Raw genomic sequence first — 18858 nt, 5'->3', positions numbered from 1 at the left:
TAAATAATACAAATGATAAGCAGTTTAGAAAACATGACTTCCAAAGTAGGTATGAAAGAGTTTCATTTATTTAGTCTGGCAAAGAGAAAAATTAATATGGGCTATGATAACAGGCTTCAAATACATAAAAGGTGGTGCAAAGAGGATGGTATCAAGTGTTTTCATCTCTGTAATAGACAGAATGTGAACTAGTTAGATTAATTGGTAGAAAGGACCATTTATAAGGGTTTTTAAGAAAAACTTTCACATCAAAAGGCCAGTTCAACACACAAGCAAACTACTTGTAAAAGCAGCAGAATTTCCATAAGTAGCGATGTTAAACTGTTGGATGAACTTCTGTCAGACATTAGGTATAGATTATACCTTGGACAACATTTCTGGCATAGAAAATTATCAGGTTTGTATCACCAGCTTGCTAATAAAATAATAGTGGTAGTAATAAGTATTAGGCAAATAGAAGATTAACAGTAAATTTCCAAAGAGATTCAGTAATTAATTGCTTGTTTGTTTTACTGGATGTTGCCTTCATGTGTGACTCATTAGTAAGGGATTCATAAGCAACAAAACTAGCATAAATTTTCGTATTTGCTATCTTCCTGCAGCAAACTATTGTCTTAATGATTAGATGAATAATTTTTAATTCATTTGCAGATTAAATAAAAATGAGGATGTGAACTAATAGTTAGTAAATTAGGCATATTGATGCTATGTTTGTTTTTCTTATTCATTTGGACTCTTTGGGAACTATCTACAGAGTATATTCAAAATTATTGAATTTAATAATATCCCTAATAAAAAGCATACAAAATTGCATTTATCATCTGAAAGACATATGGGACAACTCCATGGTATATAAACCATCCAGTATTATGTAATTTCTGCAACAAGATTTGTGAACCAGAGAATGAAAGTATTATAATAGCTAATAGACCTCAAAGGAAATTTAGACCTTATGAAGTAAATTAGATTTTCTTTAATAAGATAACAAGTTTGACAGATAAAAGTAATGTGTAGATATACTACATTTTATAAACTTTGCATTAGGCATTGTATCTTATTTCAGTTAAAAAAATCCAAATTATGAAGTAGCAGTAAAACACATTGGCAAAAAGTAGTATTCAGAAAAAAACCCAACTGAACATACAGGAGTTCCATATTAGGCTGATGTTATTCAGGATTTTAATCACTGCCCTGGACATAAATATTAATTTCTTACTTATCTGTACAAACTAATGTAATGTAAAACATTCTGCGGAAAATGGTGAACTAATGTCATGCTCTGATTATAAGTAGGGGTGAAAAAAGCAGAAATTTTTGATTTTTATCTTTCTGGTAGGATACTGTAGACACTAGAGATGCTGTAAAAAGAAAAAAAAAACAGAGAGAGAGAATTAAGAGAATTAGACTTTACCAGAGGAGGAACCACATGCCTTATGAGCTGACAGAATTTTTACTCTTTAGAAACATAAGGAGTGACTTGATTTTGGTGCTTCACAAAGTAAAACACTAGCTATCTCCGCATTTTAGCTACAGTGAAGAAAAAAGGAAAGCTGAAGCCGAGATTTGCAATAAACCAGAAAAACACAATTTCAATAAAGCATGTGACTGGGACAAAACTGGACTTCATCTCTCTTTAAATACTCTTGTCAAGATAAGATCATTTTCAAGTAGATATACTTCAGTCAAGCACAAATTAGGCCATAGTCTTAAAATGTGGTTGAAAAAATATAGCCATGATAGAGAAATTTTTTAAGACAAAGTGATATTCCATTCTAGTTTCATGTGTTTTGGATGTGTGAAGAAAGATAAGAAGATAATTGGCTTGTTTGCAAGTGTAATTGCTGAAAAGTTCTATAACTGAATATGTATAAAAAACTATTGCTCAAATACTCTTGATCAAAGGCACCAGTTGTGGTAGTGTGGAAGCAGTGGTTCATTCAAGTAAGGGACGAGGCGTGAAGTGTGTCCAGGGAGTGATGATCACTGCAGACAGTAAGTTAAAGTACAGATAATTGCACAAGACCAGGTCGGCCAGCCCCCTGTGCATCCAGTTTGTTGTATTTTCTGCTTCAACTCTTCTCTTTAGTCTTGACTTCACTACTTGTTTCTGATTTTTATACTTCTCTTGCTCCTATTGGTGTTTCTAAGAATCAATATTTAGAGCAGAGCAAGGGCTTTACCTGAACATGTCATACAAAACACTGACTACATCAGATCTATTTGCCGTTTACTCCTCATTAACTACTTCCGCTATTGGTTAAAGTCGCCATTCTTCCAAAAAGTGAAGTCTGATGTTGTGTGGCAACAGCTGCCAAAGTGAAATACCCCTTCCCTCAGAAAATCCCTGGATTTTCTAACCACGTTCAGTGGCAGAGCTCTGGTTCACGATATGTGCTAAACTGTCTCTGCTCCCTGTAGGAGATCCCAGGTTGTGGAGACAGGCTCTGTCATGAACCCAGGTAAGCACAGATTGCTGCAGAGACCCAATGTTGTGACTTTGTACAGTACTGGCTTATGCATTTGCAGGGCAGAGTAAAAGTGAGTAAAACTGAACAAGTGTCTTGTTCAGTTCTACCTAGGTGGCAGAAAATCTGTTGTGGATTTCATGCTCAATAAAAAAAAGACAGGAAATGGCACAAGATTTCTATGTATTGCAATAGTACTCCCAGCAGGCCTCTGTTTAATTAGGGCCATCCTTGTTACATTGTGCTTGTTTAAAAGGTAATCTGTCTCAAGTTAAGAAAATTCTCCATATTTACATAAAACATAATAATGCTACCAGGAAAATGTTTACAATGTGGACAATCTGTGAGGGCTTGAAACAAACAAAATCACATTTGATTTAATATTTAGAAGCCAATAGCAGCTTACTTCTAGGATTGATTTTGAAGAAAATTTCAACTTCTCCCTAAGGCTCAGACACTGCCCAAAACTTAAATTGAAATTTTGCTGTGAGATTCTGCATGTTAATTTAATTAATTCTTCCCAATACTTCTGTCTTCCTGTTTTGTTCCTCATTTAGTGATATTTAAATTTTTATATTGCTTTCCTGATATCATGCCTGTCTTGGCCTAGCTGTTTTTTACAGTGATCTCCTATTCATAAAACTCCATATATCATCTTGCTGCACTCAGGGCATACCTTCCAAGTTAAGAAATGCTGCTATGCAGTGTTGTTACAACCCCTTTTATTCTCATGTATTATAGTTCTGAGGTAAAAATTTGCTTAAATAAGAAGTAACTTGAGGTAAAATATTTTCAGTCAAAGTTTTGTGTATCTCTCTCTAGATGTATCCATTCCTCCCTTTCTGCAGCTCTGTTGACATAGGTGATCCTGCCACTTCTCAACAACACTGAGTATTTATGTTGGTCATTACAGTGTATTGACAATGTTCATGGTATGCTTCTCTGGAATACATGTAGTATTTCCTTCCAAAGCACAATAGACAATTATTATGTTTTTCTCACTAAATTTGTTTACTAAATTACAATAATGAAGTCTCGTTTGGATACTGTATTCCAAATCGGTAAATATCAATTTACTTCTAATTCCTTCCTTAACCTTTTGAGTAAAAAGTGATGTATTCTGAAATGCCATCATGGTGACATACTTCAAGGATTATGCCCTACTGTTATTTGGCTCAGATGCCAGCTGCACTGAGTCCCTTTATTATGAGTATTAAGAAGACAGCTAATCAAATCTTTCTTCTGTCACAGGGCTTGGCACTCAATTATTGTCTTTCTATCTTCGCCCATCCATAAAGAGGATTCCACCGAGACTTTGCCTTATAGGTCTTACATGACTTTCTGGTCTTGAGATATTAGCTGTGATTGTTGCTTCTGCCTTCAGTATGTCTGCGGGGGTTTTGTTCACGTTCCTTCCTTTGGACTGAAGAAAATAAAATCCTCTGAATGGAAACCTGTATAATCTCTACTTATTTTTAAATAAATCTCTCCTTGAATTCTATCTCTTCAGTAAAGAAGCCTAAGCTCCTTAAGATACGTCTTAGGAGTATGCCTAATAATACTTCAGTGATGACACTCATTTATTTATTGTTCTCTGTCATATTCCACCATATTAAAATAGAGATAATTAATCATACTGGATCATTAATATGTATTACCTTTTATTATTGGCATCTAAACAATGGAGTTTTGAAAACAGGAATATCTGTAGCTAACAACTGTGGTTTTGCTATGAACAGCAAACTGATAGCTGCGGAATATACAGAGAAATTGATAAGACATGCCTTAATGATTTTCAGGTTCAAGACTCTGTCAGATGGAGTTGTAAGAGTTGTGGAGTTTAGAGATGGGCATTATCTTTGAAGGTTGCTGATTAAGCAAACTTCCTACCTGAGTTGTAGAAGCAACAGCAGGGAATAACATGGGTGCTCCTTCAGAGCTAAAGAAATGAAAACAATAGAATGAGATTAGCAGGAAACTACAAATGGTGTAAGCCTCTATGCTTGTGTGTGTTATTTATAACTGTTGGATGTAAATACTATAACATGTTATATACATAAACATAGAATTCATTTAAGAATATGACATTTAGAATGTGCAGCATACGATGTATTTCAGCATGTGATGTGCAGCATATAATATATTCATATCTGTTAGTACTACAATTAAGTGGAAGAACAATTTTTTGCTCTTGTCTCTGTATTTTAGTTATGGTGAATCTTTGCCATGCTTGCAGAGTCCAAGCAGTATCACAATAGTCATGAACATTGTGTATTTTCCCTTTTCCACTGTGTATATTAAAATGGTGATACAGGCTTTCAAAAGAAGAAACTGTAAGTGGCTGAACTGTCCCCACTATAAATAGAGGGCTCTATGTAATGAGGTGTCAGTCTGCTATTTGATCAACTACTACACTTTGTTTAAAATTAACAGAAGGAAAAAAAGGCCTACATTAAATATGAAAAAGCTTACATTTAAAGCTTACATTTAAATATGAAAAAAAGCTTACATTAAATATGAAAAATTTGTGGAAGTAACTCTTCATTGTGAGTGTGGTGAGGCATTGGAACAGGTTACCCAGAGGAGTTGTGGATCACCTGTCTCTGGAGATGATGAGGCCAGGTTGAACGGGACATTGAGCAATCTGGTCTAGTGGGAGGTGTTCATTTTCATTTCTCATTACAGGAAGGGTGGGAACTAGCTGATCTTTAAGATCCCTTCTAACCCAAACCATTTTATGATTCTGTGATTCTATTTAGAGGTTAATTTATAGTGATGTTAGTTAAAGCTGAAATAAGTCAATTTTCTTGAAGAATATCCCTAAGTCAACTCAGACTAGGAGGACATGCATTTTGAGGAGTGGATTAATGAAGGATTTTATTCATTGTGACATCGTTCTTTCAAGAACCACTGAAAAATATAGTAATTATCTATGAGAATCAACTTTTGCTTTTCATGCAAGTTACTGAGTGTTGAAAGGAACTGAGTACTGACCTTTTCATTTTGTAACTGCTCATGTCAATATTTCCTCCTGCAATCAGTGTGCAATGGAACCTAGAGTCAGACCCAGATTGCATCTCTATAGAAATGTTAGTAAGAAAGTTTGCTGACATATCCCGTAAGTGTATGCTCTGTCAAAAAATTTGTTCTTTGGCTGCTTTTAGTAACTCTGATTTCTTGTACTTAGAAAGATTTTAAATACTAATGGTTCTCTCCTGTTGCAACACACTTGCATGAAGTAATTGGGCAACTGTATGGCTCTGGATAATTTTAAGAGGATCTCTACATATTACTGGCTTGAGTTTGAACTTGTTGATATGAATTGAAAGTAATGCCTGCAGTTAATTGCCTTGTGTTTTATATAGATTCAGTATGGATTTCAGTTGGATCATACAAAATTTTGCTATAAGTTACTTTGGAAAAGATCTGCTTCATGCTTATGTCTGCAGCAGAATCAGCAATGTAAACCATTCCTGATAGCTCTTACATGCCTAAAACTCAGTAAGTTGTACAATTATCCAAATCAGCTTACTTCAGAGTACTTAGTATTAATGAGGTTTTTCCAAATAAGTTAACTTGATTTTCCCTTAATTCAGTTTGATAATTTTATTCTTAAATTACCTGTGGTTAAAATAGAGATATTTTACTTTCCAACCTACCAAAACTATCAGCTAACTTGTATCAAAAATCAATGCAAGCAGTTATGGCTGCTCTCAACATATTTGGAGAAGTAATTGAATTTAATGTTTCTTTAGTAGTTTTGGGGTTCTACTTCAAAATCAGATGATGCTACATGTGCCTGGTGATATGGAAATGCTCTCATATGATGATAATAAGATTTGTGGTTTTTGAGATGATCTTATTCTTTAGGATTATAAATTTCTTTCTAATATCTTATCTAAACCTATCCTCCTTCAACTTAATTCTTTTCACAATTCCCCTTTGTGAAAAATTTCTCTCCAGCCTTTTTGCAAGCTCCCTTCAGATACTAGAAGGCAGCAATGATGTCTCTCTGGAGCTTCCTTTTCTCCCGGTTGAACAACCCCAGCTCACTCATCCTGTCACCACAGAAGAGGTCTTTCATCTTCGTGATCAGTTTAGTGGCTGTTCTCTGGATTTGTTCCAACATGACCACATATTTCTTGTGTTATAGACCAGAACTGGACGAAGTTCTCCAGGTGGGGTCTCATGAGGGCAGTGTAAATGAGAATCACCTCCCTGACCTCCCTTGGTCAGGCTTCTTCATGAAACCCAAGATGTTTCTGGGTTGCAAGCAGGTGTTGTCCTGTCATATTAAGCTTTTTGACCACAAACATGCCCAAGTATTTTTATCCTGGGAGAGTCTTGATACATTCTCTGCCCTGTCTGTACTTGAGCTTGGAATTGCCCTGGCCCATGTGAAGGATCTTGCACTTGGCCTTGCTGAACTCCCTGAGGTTTGCATGGTCCCACCTCTCAAGCCTGTCCAGGTCCCTGTGGATGTCATCCCTTCTCTCCCGTGTCGATTGCCCCACCCAGCTCAGTGTCATCAGCAAACTTGCTGAGACTGCCCTTGATCCCACTGTCCACGTCATTGACAAAGGTGTTAAAATATGGTGGTCCTGATATGGACAACTTCTCTCCACAACACTATTGCAACTCTGCCATATTTTTTTTTTTTCTGCTGAGAAGGCCATCTCTCAAATCCATGTCTCATCAGTTTACAGACAAAAACATTTTCTTCTAAAATATTTTGTCTCCAACAGTGAGCACAGAATTGTAGCCAGGGGGATTAGCAGAAGAATGGAGAAATTTTACAATATTTCCTTAAAGTGCACTTCCGAAGTCCAGCTCTAAGAAACTCAAGTACTTCTTGGGCCAAAACCGTGTGTCTAGTATTAAGCACCCTCAGTGGACAAGCTCACTGTCTGAATCTTACTGACATTCTTTATAACAAAATAGATTACAAGTTTGAGGAAAATCTAATACAATTAAGTTGTAAAACTAAGCATAATGCCCATCACATGAGTGCTGAGGACTAGTCTGCTGTTATATCCACTCCTGTGTGTCACAGGCAGGTTTCAGCAATGGCTGTGTTTGCAAGGTTCTACCTGAGGGTTTTAACTGGATTTTCTTCACAAATTAATTTTCATTTTTAGTTGGTATAGGTAGGACGTATTGTTAGAAACCTCATGCTGTATTGCATTTCATCTGCAATGAAGAAAAACAGTGTAAGGCCTCTGATAAAAGTCCAAGGAAAATGTTAAATGTTACAGAGGGAGGGGAAGAAACAAAAGATTGCTGCAGGTGACTTAAACTCAGTGGCTGTCACTTTCTGGCTGTCAATGGAATTGGCTTCACATTCTACATCTGTAATGTAATCAGATTAAAGTTTGTTATGACTTTGATGTGAAGAATGGTTGAGACACTACACCAGTCAGGGGAGTAAAGGGCCAACCAGAGCTTCTGTGTAAATGACTTCCTCAATCTTCAGGCCCAGGCATTCATCTGCAACTTGATGGTGGCTTTCAGTGTGAACATATGCTGAGCCTTGCTGCAGGATTTTGTATTAAAGCACTTTAACAATTCTGACACTGTATCTCTGCATCTCTGATTTACCATAGAAATGTAATAATTATGGCTATCAGCAAGACTTTTCTCTCACACTATATCGTTCACTTAATAACTTTTAAGAAGCAATAAGTTAAATAAATAAATGGATTAAATCTTATCTGTCTCTGTCAGGCAAAGGATACAGTATTCATTTAATATGATAAACCATAGAAGAGAAGAAGAGAAGAAGAGAACCATATCTCTTCTTCCAAAGCTGGAATCTTATAGCTTAAGTTATATTTAAGTGAGCACAAACTGTGTGCTAAATCAGTAGCACTCAGTAAGTTGAATTGTCTGACCATAAGGAAGAGACTGGTCCTTTTTCTGACAAGATTGCTGATATCTCTATCCTATTTCATCACTGAAGCAAGATTCAGTCACAGACCAGGATAGGTCATGTATTGGCTACCAATTAATAAGAGCAATGAAGATTGTAGTAGTAGTAATAAAAATAATAACAACTACAATAATAATAATACTAATGACATAATATCCTTTCTTTGAGTGCACCATGGAAAAGGAAGGAAAGCGGCAAATATATTTTCATTTGCAACGTACCTTGTGCATAGTTGTTGTTAAAGTTACCAAGTCATCCTCAATACATACTTAACTTTTGAACATACTTAGTACATTTACTAGTGTTTGTACAGTTTCAGGGGAGACAAGGGTTATCATAACACTATGGGATCAGAGTCTCTCTTTGTTATGTCCTACATGGAACCAGAAATGAGAGTTGTCTGTGATTTTGATGACAATGTGCTGCAGACATCAGTACTGTAATTTTCCTCAGTTAACTATTCATGAATCTTGCTGTTATATGTAAAAGAAGGAAAATTACCATAACTGGACAAGAAATATACTGTACATAGCACTACAAGAGTGATGCACATTTTTGAAAACATGGGCAAGAAAAACTTCAAGAGTATTTCTAATGCAGGAAAGTATAAAAATTATCTTGGCATCCTGTAAACAGTGGAAAAAAGATATCAATTTTTCATTCCACTGACTGAATCACCCAGCAATGTGCACTCACAGCCCACAAAACCAACAGAATCCTGGGCTGCATCCAGGGCAGTGTGGCCAGCACGGTGAGGGAGTGGATTCTGCCCCATTGCTGTGCTCTGAGGTGCTCTGATATTGAAACCTCACCTGGAGCACTGTGCCCAGCTGTAAGGATCCCAATATAAAAAGGACATGGAATTGATGGAGCAAGTCCAGAGGAGGCCACAAAGCTGATAAGAGGACTGGAGCACCTCCCCAGTGAGAATGGGCTGAGAAATTTGGGGCTGTTCAGCCTGGAGAAGAGAAGGTTGTGTGGAGACCTAATGGCAACCTGCCAGTATCTGAAAGGGGCTACAGGGAAGCTGGAGAGGGACTCTTTGACATGAGCTAGAGTGATAGGACAAGGAACAGCGGGTACAAACTGAAAGATGGTAAATTTAAGTTAGATGTATGGAAGAAATTCTTTACTATAAGTGTGGTGGAACAAGTTACTCAGGGAGGCTGTGGATTGCCCCAGTAGTGGAAAAGTTCAAAGCCAGGCTGGGTAAAGCCTTAAGCAGCCTAGTCTAGTGGAATGTGTCCCTCGCCATGGCAGAGGTGCTTGGGACTAGATGATCTTTACAGTCCATTGCAATCCTTAACATTCTATGATTCTATTCTGCATTACTGAAATAGCACACAGTGGCATCACTAAAGGTCTTGGTGAGGAATTTCAGGAGTGGAAATTATTTTAATTTGTACTGCAGTAACTCCTAAATCACTACTCCCCTATCAGTTATTTGAGATTTAGTCATGGTTTGTTTATTTTGCCTGTTTATAACATTTTTATAAACAGTTGTCGTAGACCAAGGACATATAAATGTTTTTTTCTGGGATTAAGAAGTGAAAATACATGAACTGTGCTTCATTTAAAAATCCTAAACTTATTCCAAGATAGCTTCCAAATGGTTAAACATGAGATTAAAAAAGTTTGGGAGGTAACTACGAATCATAATTAATAGGTTGAAAGCCAATTAATTTTTCATATTCTATTTTTTGCCATGGGAAACAACTTTCCTTTGCTTCTGTTACTTGAAGTTGAATTGAAATTGTTTCAGTCAAGGATCTTTTTCTGAAAAATATCATCAGTATCGACACATTGACTAGCTGGAGCAGAAAGTGTTTGTTGCATGTTACACTTTTATTTCTCCAATTTAATAGGAAATTAGGAAGATGAATTTGGTCCCACAGTCTAATTTAACGGAGTAAATAATGATACTTGATACTTCAAAAGAAGGGCTGTTTTCATACATTAGTTTCAAGATCACTCCTTGAAACAGTTACTGTTTGTCTTAATAGAAACAACCAGTTTCTATTAAGGGAACATGAACTACAAAGTTGTGCTCCTACTTCTAAAGCTTGCCAACCTTTGGTGTACTTCATAACCTGAAATGTCTTGAATAAAGTCTTATACAAAATGTAACTATTTTTCCATATCTAAAGTTTACTTTAAAATTATTAGTACGTGCTCTTCTTCCTAAATCCCTTCTGTCTTTCATCAAACATGCTTCGTATAAATTCATTGCTTTATTCCACTGCATAAAACTAGGTGGATTTAAATACAGGAAGAATCTGAAGCATTTGGTTGTTATTAGTGTGGAGATAGTGGCCTCACATATACAAAATATTAAAAATACTTAGAAATGTTCAAATTATTTTTGTTTGGGGAGTATACAGCATGAAATCACAGCCCGTAATACAACAGATCTTTTTCTTTTTTATTTTTATTGTGCAGTACAATTTCAGGTTAATAAAACAAACAAAGACAATACTTTTATTCTCTAATCCCCACATTTTATTATTTTTATTTAAATATAACATACTATACATTGTTGCTCAGTGATTTTGGTATCCCTTTTATTTTCTAAACCCCTCCCCCTGTTTTCCTTTTACTCAGGAGACTGTTAATGCTCAGGTTGACAGAAAACAGAGCTTATGGTTGAGGACTTGGGATACTCTAATAACTGCAGTTTGCTCCCACTATAGTGGGTGTTACAGTACACCAAACAAACAGGAATAATTGATTCCTTCAAGGGTTTTTTATTTTGGTTAATTTACAGAAACCACTCTTCATGTCACAAATGGCTCCTGGCTCACTTTGGGAAATGATATTTCCTGATCTTGTCATTTGAGCAGCATGGTGTTTTTTGTACTATGATAATATTTATGCATAATCCTCCCCTGACCAAGTCATCTAGGTAAGTCTGTAAGAAGAGAATTTCTTTTGTATCCTAAATGTTCTTTAAGCTGTCATTCAATACTGCATTCATCTGACTCATACTGAAGGTTCAGTATAGGTGGTCCATTATGTCTTGTCAGTTTTAATTACTGATTACAAATTTAAACAACAGAAACTCACTTTTATCATGGTAGTTAAATTTTGCTGTGAGCTGCAATTACATTTAAAATCTGAAATTCTTACGTCTCTTTCTAGAAAAATGTCCTTTGTGAGGAAGAAAACTGGAGAAAAAGTACCATGAAATACAACATCAGCTATCAACTAAAAATATGTTGTCTCTCAATGAATTCCTAATTTTAAAACAGCTGACTTTATTTAAGGACAGGAAATATAATCTGACCATTTTGTATTTTGTGGGAAAGCTTTTTTTTTTTTTTGCTTTAAAAAAAAAAAACAGCTAATATTTAAATAACAGATTAAGATTGAAGTGCTGGCTAAACATTGACTTAAATAAGTTATAGAAGATTCCAACACCACCAGCCTTTATAGAGGTTAAACATTCTCAAAAAGACACGTTAAGCAAGTCTCTCCTTTGTACCAAAATACAGTCTCCAAACAATAAAAATAAAACCAACTTTTTCACAACAAGAAATATTGAAGATAAACTGCAGCATCAATATAATCTTATAGTTATCAGTTAAAGTATTTAAAACAAAATAATATTATACTACTTTTGTTTCTTACTAAAGACACTGCAAAGGCTTATTTATTTATTTAGTGGAATACAATGTGAAGACAGTGGTACAAATTGTTTGATGTACTGTTTTCTATTTATCTGCTCTAACAAAATGAATCTCAATATGGTTACACTGGTGAGCTATCCAGAGCTCTCTAAAATTACTGAGTAAAGCAAAATATAAAACAAACCTTATGTACCTTTAATTGAACAGACTTCATTTTATGCTTAACTTTTTTATACTGCAGATGCCTAAGTTAAGCCACGGGACAAGTAACACTTCATAGAAATGTGCTGGATATTATGTATTTTGAGCCTTTAGTTACTGTGATGGTTATGAAAGGCTTGCTAAAGATGGAAACCAGCAGAGCTTTTCAGTTGGCTCTCGTAGATGATATACACGTGAGTAATAATCTCTGAGAAATGCATGAGCATGATTTTTGATCTCATGAGGATGATTTTGGTCTTGCAGCCCTTAGCTAGATATCACTCCCACTATATGCCTGTGATTCTTCAGGTTAGTACCAAAGGCAAATGGGTTGACTGAGAGCGTCAATTGAAAGAGGTGTGCAGGACTGTGTTGCCTTCTTGCTTACCTTTCAGCGGCCAAATGTTACACTTAGGAATTCCACACTACTGTTTTATTTTAACACTCGCAGTCTCAGTGGTTTTAACAGGGCTGACCACATCAGGGGTCCAGTCCAATGTGTGCTGTAGAATATCACACTGATAGCTGTGTGTTAGATCCTAGCTCCAAACTGGAATCAAAGTCAGATGAATATACACACAGATGCATTGACGCCCAAGTACAGATGTGGCTCCTTCTCTCAATTTCAAAATAGCAGAAAAACCCTTTGAACAAAGTATTTCTTGACAGTTTTCCTTGAGTGCTGATAAGTACAAAAATTTATCCAATATAAAGACACCCAATACCATAAATCCAAGCGCTGCTTGTTTGGTCTTATGCTTAAGTGCAAGACAGTTTAGGAAAAATTGGAGTATACACTCTAAATTCTGCCTTTAAAGCCTTGTCTAATTCTCTGAGTACTTCTGAGGTTCTGACATTTTAATCTATCAACCTCTCTGTGAAGTACTAAGAAAAAGGGAAAATAAGAAAGAAGCAAATGAGGAAATATTTCAAATAAAAAAGATATTTAACATCCTATTAAATAAATAACTTAGAGAGAAATAAAAAGAAATGAATTTAGGACATACAAGCAAACCATACTATTCATTTTGTTAGAACAGTTATACTCTACTTTGTTTATCCTATCCATTCGTCCGCAAGGCTTCTTCAGAAATTTCATTATTTGTGCATATGACCCAAGTGCTTCCAGTAAATGCTTGTGTGTCTAACTGTTCATAGAATCATTAGGCTTGAATGAGCAATTAAGGATTTTGATAAGAGTTAGTATTCCATAAATAGCATTCCCCATGAAGATCACACAACAGACTGTCTTATGTCCATCAAGGTCTGTTGCAGTGATTAAAAAAAAAAAAAAAAGAAGTTCACACTGGCAATAAATTCCATCCCCTTTGATCCAGCTTCATTTTGATTATAAGATATGACAACAAACTAAATAAATGTATTTCATGTGCCAGCAATAAGTACAAAACTTTCAAAGGCTTCCCCTGCTCTCGTTTCAAACATGCAGATGTCTGTGCTACTTCTCCACATCTACCTTTTAAGAGAATTACCAAATATTCTTGACATAACAGCCTTTGGTTCAACTGCGTCAAAAAAAGTTTGTTCATCTATGACATGACTACCATAGGAAGAAAGTGAGCTGAAGTGTTTTTCCTTCTTGTTTTCTGTCCTCTCTTTGTGGTTCCTCTCCCATTCAGGGCCACAAACATTTGCCTTCCATTGTGCTTCCAATTTAAGGACGCGTACGTGTTATATCCATTTTCTTCTATTCTTTCCTTCAATTTGCAATCGCTATTAAACTCCTTCTGTTAAAAGAAGAAAAAACCCACAGATTCAGAACAAACATAATATTTCAGCATACTGAAGGCAAATACTTTAAAAAAATGGTTCAAAAAATTGTAGTCTTTGTATGTGACACTCTTTTGCAGTGTATATTTAAATAAAAGTTTCACTTCACTTAAAAGTGTCCGCAGCATAGAAAGCATCATAATTCATTAAGAACTGAAAATCAGCTTCTCTGTGTTGGAATATGGCAAGAATATTAAATCAAGTTCTCAGTCATAAACTCAAAAGCATGAGAAAGTAATCTTGGAATCATAAGTCACATTTCAGTTCTAACAAATATAACTCTTAAATATCTCAAATAAGATTATTGATGCCATACATTAAACAAATATTGATGGAGTAGGGCTATTTCTTATTTAAAGTAAGAATCTTTAGATCACACTGGTAATGAAAAAGGGCTTTTTTTGGATAGATGCAAATCACTGTTATGCTGCTATCACAATTGATGTGAGGCCTATTCACTTGGCTGACCTGAAAATAAGCTTAGCATAAAAGGGTATCATGTATGATCCCATATCTTACTGACTAAACAAGGTTGGAACTAATTTTATGGGACCAGGGATTAAGCTTTTCTACTTTTAAAGGAGAACCAGTTGTCAGGCTGTTAGAAGGAATCAAAAACACAAGCCTGTGGAAGAATGTAGGAGGAGGAGGAGCCTACTATTTTTCTATCTGTTAAAAGTAATTTTACATAGATACACTTTTCTATACAGAAGCCAAGAATAGTTCTTTTCATAAACAAGTAATTCCTATATATAAAGCCATCCAACTTTAACAAACTATTTATATTGCATTTAGAAGTCTTTTAAAAGTGGGGTATTTGAAACATAATTAAATTAAAATGAAAAATCAGCATTTTGTTGTTCCTGCATTTCAGAAAATAAGATGTCCCTGCACAGCTCAGGGAGAAACAGGTTAGAATCTCAGACTATGAAATACTAACTACATGGACTATTTTTAATGTGATTGTGAACAAGACAAGAAATACGTCTGAATAATAAATCAAGTTTCATGTCAATGAAATCAAGTGAAATATATTTTCCATACCTATTAATTTAAAATTTTTATACTAGTTAATGCTAAATACTTTGATCCAGTGAGAATTTTGTGTAAATAGTTTATGTTTCCCTTAGTTGCTTCTACAACCATTGAAGACCTGCTTGATGGAATTGTATACATTCAAATTCAGTTTGGCTCTCAAAAGTGCTCTTAAATTTCAGGACTAGTAGTTATTTGAACCATGAGCAGTGGGGAAGACACTATAAAGGCAAGACTCTTTACAAGACCACTACTGACACTACCTACACGCACAAAGACACCATACAGATAATTTACCAGTTATTTTCTGTAATATGTCACCTCTGGCATCAAGATATCTCCAATTGGTTATCTCCAGTTATTTTCTGTAATATGTCACCTCTGGCATCAAGGTATTAAAAAGGGAGATGCTCATCAATCACAGTTCTAAACCACAGTAACTTCTCCTATCTACCAATTTGTTAAAGAAGCTTAAAGTAGCTAATTTTGTTAGAGAAATCTAAGAGTGAGTCTTTTTTCCCCTCATTTTAACGAAAATCGGTCAAACGGAAAAGTATTTGATTAAACTAGAAAAAGCTTTTCTTGCTTTCCTGGACGCAGAATTGTACTCAAATCCAATTTTTACTTCTATTCTTAGATAACAGAAAAGATGATGTTTTGATGTGCTTAAGAAGTCTTACTGGCAGAGGTCTGAGTGCTACACTGGACTGCTTTGCTCATTTCAAACAAATTTCAGCATAAGTCTGCACCAATGTCTATTGTGCATGTGCTCAAGGGTGTTTTTACAATTTTTATTGGTTCTGGTTTTGGAATTCATATCCATCTGCAAGCTGCTACACTGTAGTAATATGAGGCTAACTGCAAGTCCTGGGATTATGGTAAAAATAATAACAGAAACATTCTTGAAATTGTTAAAGTGTTATGGAATCGGTTTTGATAAATCATTATGTTGTGATTTTATGATGTGAATATTGAAAAATTATCTCAGCTGGAATTAAAAAAAAAGGCTTCCCACATTCGTATCTTCCTGTCAACGCTATTTCTAATACACTATGAATTACCAAATCTTATGGCAGCAATTTCCATCTATGGTACATGAAAGCTGCTTCGATGTCTTTTGTACATATATAGTGTTGGGATAGACTCTAAACAGACTCTCACTACACCAGGCAAGGCTGACAACTGGGGTAAGAGAGTCTGTCTTGGGCTTTGGGATGGACCATCACAAATAACTGAAGTGCACAACTGAGATATGTGAACTGAAGGTGGTGATTTATGCTAAAACCTTCACCTATATACAGAAGCATACCCATGATCAATGACTGTACTGAGTAACTCAGTACACAGTTTTCTCTCTCAATAAGCACTGATCATCCTGTATAGACCAGTATAGATCTAGAAATTAAATCTACATTTACAGGAATATAAGAAAAATCTCTTTGTTCTTGTCTTAATGTGATTCTTTGACACTGTCACAGAGTTTAGAAAACCAGAAGTATTTTGTTGAACCAGGAGTGACTAGCCACAGTTCAGGTAAGGGAGGACAGTTTATACAGTTTGTATGAACTAAACACACTCTGTAGAAATGTTTCCTTAAGAAAGAGGGCCAAATGACTAGAGGGCCCTTGAGTCTCACTTGAGATTATTATTACTTCATTGTTTTCAGCAGAAATAGCAGCCCTAGATACATTGCTCTACCATAAACTCAGTTGCTATATGTGACCTCCTTTCTATTAAGCATATGGATGATCTGAATATTAAGCAACCTGCAGAATGGCTCATAACCTTTCCAGGAACTGGAACAACATTGCAAAACTGCAAACTAAACCAGATGTAATACCAGAACAGTCTGGTGTTTGTGTAATCATGGGGATGTGTGAAGATATATTTGAGTTTAGTTGTTAGATTTATAGATCATATCGCTTTCTAGTAAAAATATTTGGATAGTTTTTGAGTTTCCTTGGGTTGGTTTGTTTTTGTTTAGCTGATTACTTTTGGATTTTGGCATTTGGATTTTTTCCCCTGAAAGTATTTGTAACCCCAAACTTACACAAATACAAATTAAGTGTATATGGACAACTTTCAAGTGTTACCCGAATTCTGCTCAAATAAATCTTAGCTGCTGATATTTCAGTTCATGTCTCTCTGTACTGTCCATAATATTAATCAGTAGTCAATATAGTTAATTTAAAGCCTGCTAATGATTGGTGTGTTTACTCCATCAGCTCAAGTTTCCATGATTTCAGGCACCTTTATTCTTCTCTCCCCACCCTCAAATTTCTGCTAAGTGTGATTGCACTGTAGAAAAAAACAGGGAAAACAAGCCTTAAAGATTACATTTTGTGAGACCCTCTCCACTGAACACTTCTTAATAAGCAGTGTGACTGAGGCAGTAAGCATGGTAAATCCCAGCAGCAATGTTGGTATGACATGAGCTTAGCAAACAACAGGAAGCTTGTGGATCCTGGTTTATCAGAGGATGAAATTTAGATGAAAAGCTAATTTCAGGTCTAATTAGTAGCAATACACACACAAGCAGTGTTTCAATAGGCAAGACAGGGAACTGTGCTGACTCCTAAAATCCATTTAGAATGTAAAAAGGTACTTACAGAGCCGTAGACTTTTCCTTTTTTGTTCATGGCTAAATAGTAGTTGCTCTTAATAGACTTAACTGCCACAACTCCAATTTCTACAGATGTTATCTCCAATATGCCTAAAAAATAAAAATTGCACTATTTAATCACTTTATTACAGGATTTTCTCACTAAAGAAAAGACAATAGACCTGAAAAATACAAAACTTGTAATATTTAGGACCAACTGACCAAAAAATTCAGCAGAAGTATTCTTTAAACCACTGCAAGAATATACACAATTTTTTTTTTCAATTAACATATTTCCTAACCCTTTTTGCACCCCATAGATACTGAAACTTCATTCTTCCTAGCAAAGATTTTACTATAATTTATCCAAAGAGACATCGAAACCACAGTATCAAATTATATGTATAGCATGTGTCAATAAAATACTGGATTTTCTCCAATCTTTAAAAACCTTGGTAAACAATTTATTCCTTGTAGAACATTTAGATAAACTAAATCTCTTGCTTGCACTGAGCTGATAAATTCACTTTTGGCAAGTGTGTTGACAATGTGGGAAACAGTATGACCAACAGTAATGGCCACACTATCTTTGTCTTCCAGATACCAGAAACATTTTGCTCTGTTTGTAATAAATATTATTTCCACTTGCCACCCGCCCCTTCCCCCCGCCCCCCCCGCCTTAAAACAGTCTCTTTCTGGGACACTGGATGGTTCAAGGGACCTGCAATGGGAGATACACCTATTCATTTCTGTTTTCTGCCTAGGAACATACTGATTTGGGAGTAGGAGACTGCATGCCTGGCTCCAACATTTCTCCTGTTCTCCTGACATTTATGTAGTAATAGTTAGATCAATATCCTGGCTAACTCAGTGTGGTACACTAAGGGTATATCAACAGAGAAACTACAGGAGGCGCAAAACTGTCCTCCTTGATTAGGTTGTGATAGCTTACATACACCAGGGCCATGCCATTGATAGAGGCAGATCTTGTGAGTCCGTATTTGCAGGGCTCTAATCTGTATTATTCTTAAAATGTTGCCCATTTTCACAGCAAAGAAAAGCCAAAGTTGCTTTCTTGATCTTCGGAGAGAGCACTGTTATAGAGGACTGAGCAGCTCTCCCATGGGACATCTGCTAAAGTAATTGTACTCAAAATCAGAGAAAAGTGGGCTAACTTGTGGATAGCAAACTAATAGAGGGCAAGAATGTGAT

General features: G+C 35.7%; 1 protein-coding gene across 1 annotated transcript in view; it reads right to left on the bottom strand.

Moving 5' to 3' along the window:
• Window positions 1-10809: 10809 nt before the first annotated feature.
• Window positions 10810-18858, bottom strand: part of FGF10 (fibroblast growth factor 10) — a 60426-nt gene continuing 52377 nt past the window's right edge. The window contains exons 2-3 of the mRNA XM_053932768.1: window positions 17654-17757; window positions 10810-13966 (exon numbers count right to left, since the gene is read on the bottom strand). Coding sequence (XP_053788743.1) covers window positions 13769-13966; window positions 17654-17757 — 302 coding nt within the window. The 3' untranslated portion in view covers window positions 10810-13768. The remainder of the gene's footprint in view (window positions 13967-17653; window positions 17758-18858) is intronic.

This window comes from Vidua chalybeata, chromosome Z (genome assembly GCF_026979565.1).
Source record: "Vidua chalybeata isolate OUT-0048 chromosome Z, bVidCha1 merged haplotype, whole genome shotgun sequence".
NCBI classification, from domain to species: Eukaryota; Metazoa; Chordata; class Aves; order Passeriformes; family Viduidae; genus Vidua; species Vidua chalybeata.
This window is presented reverse-complemented; position numbering and strand designations above follow the sequence as displayed.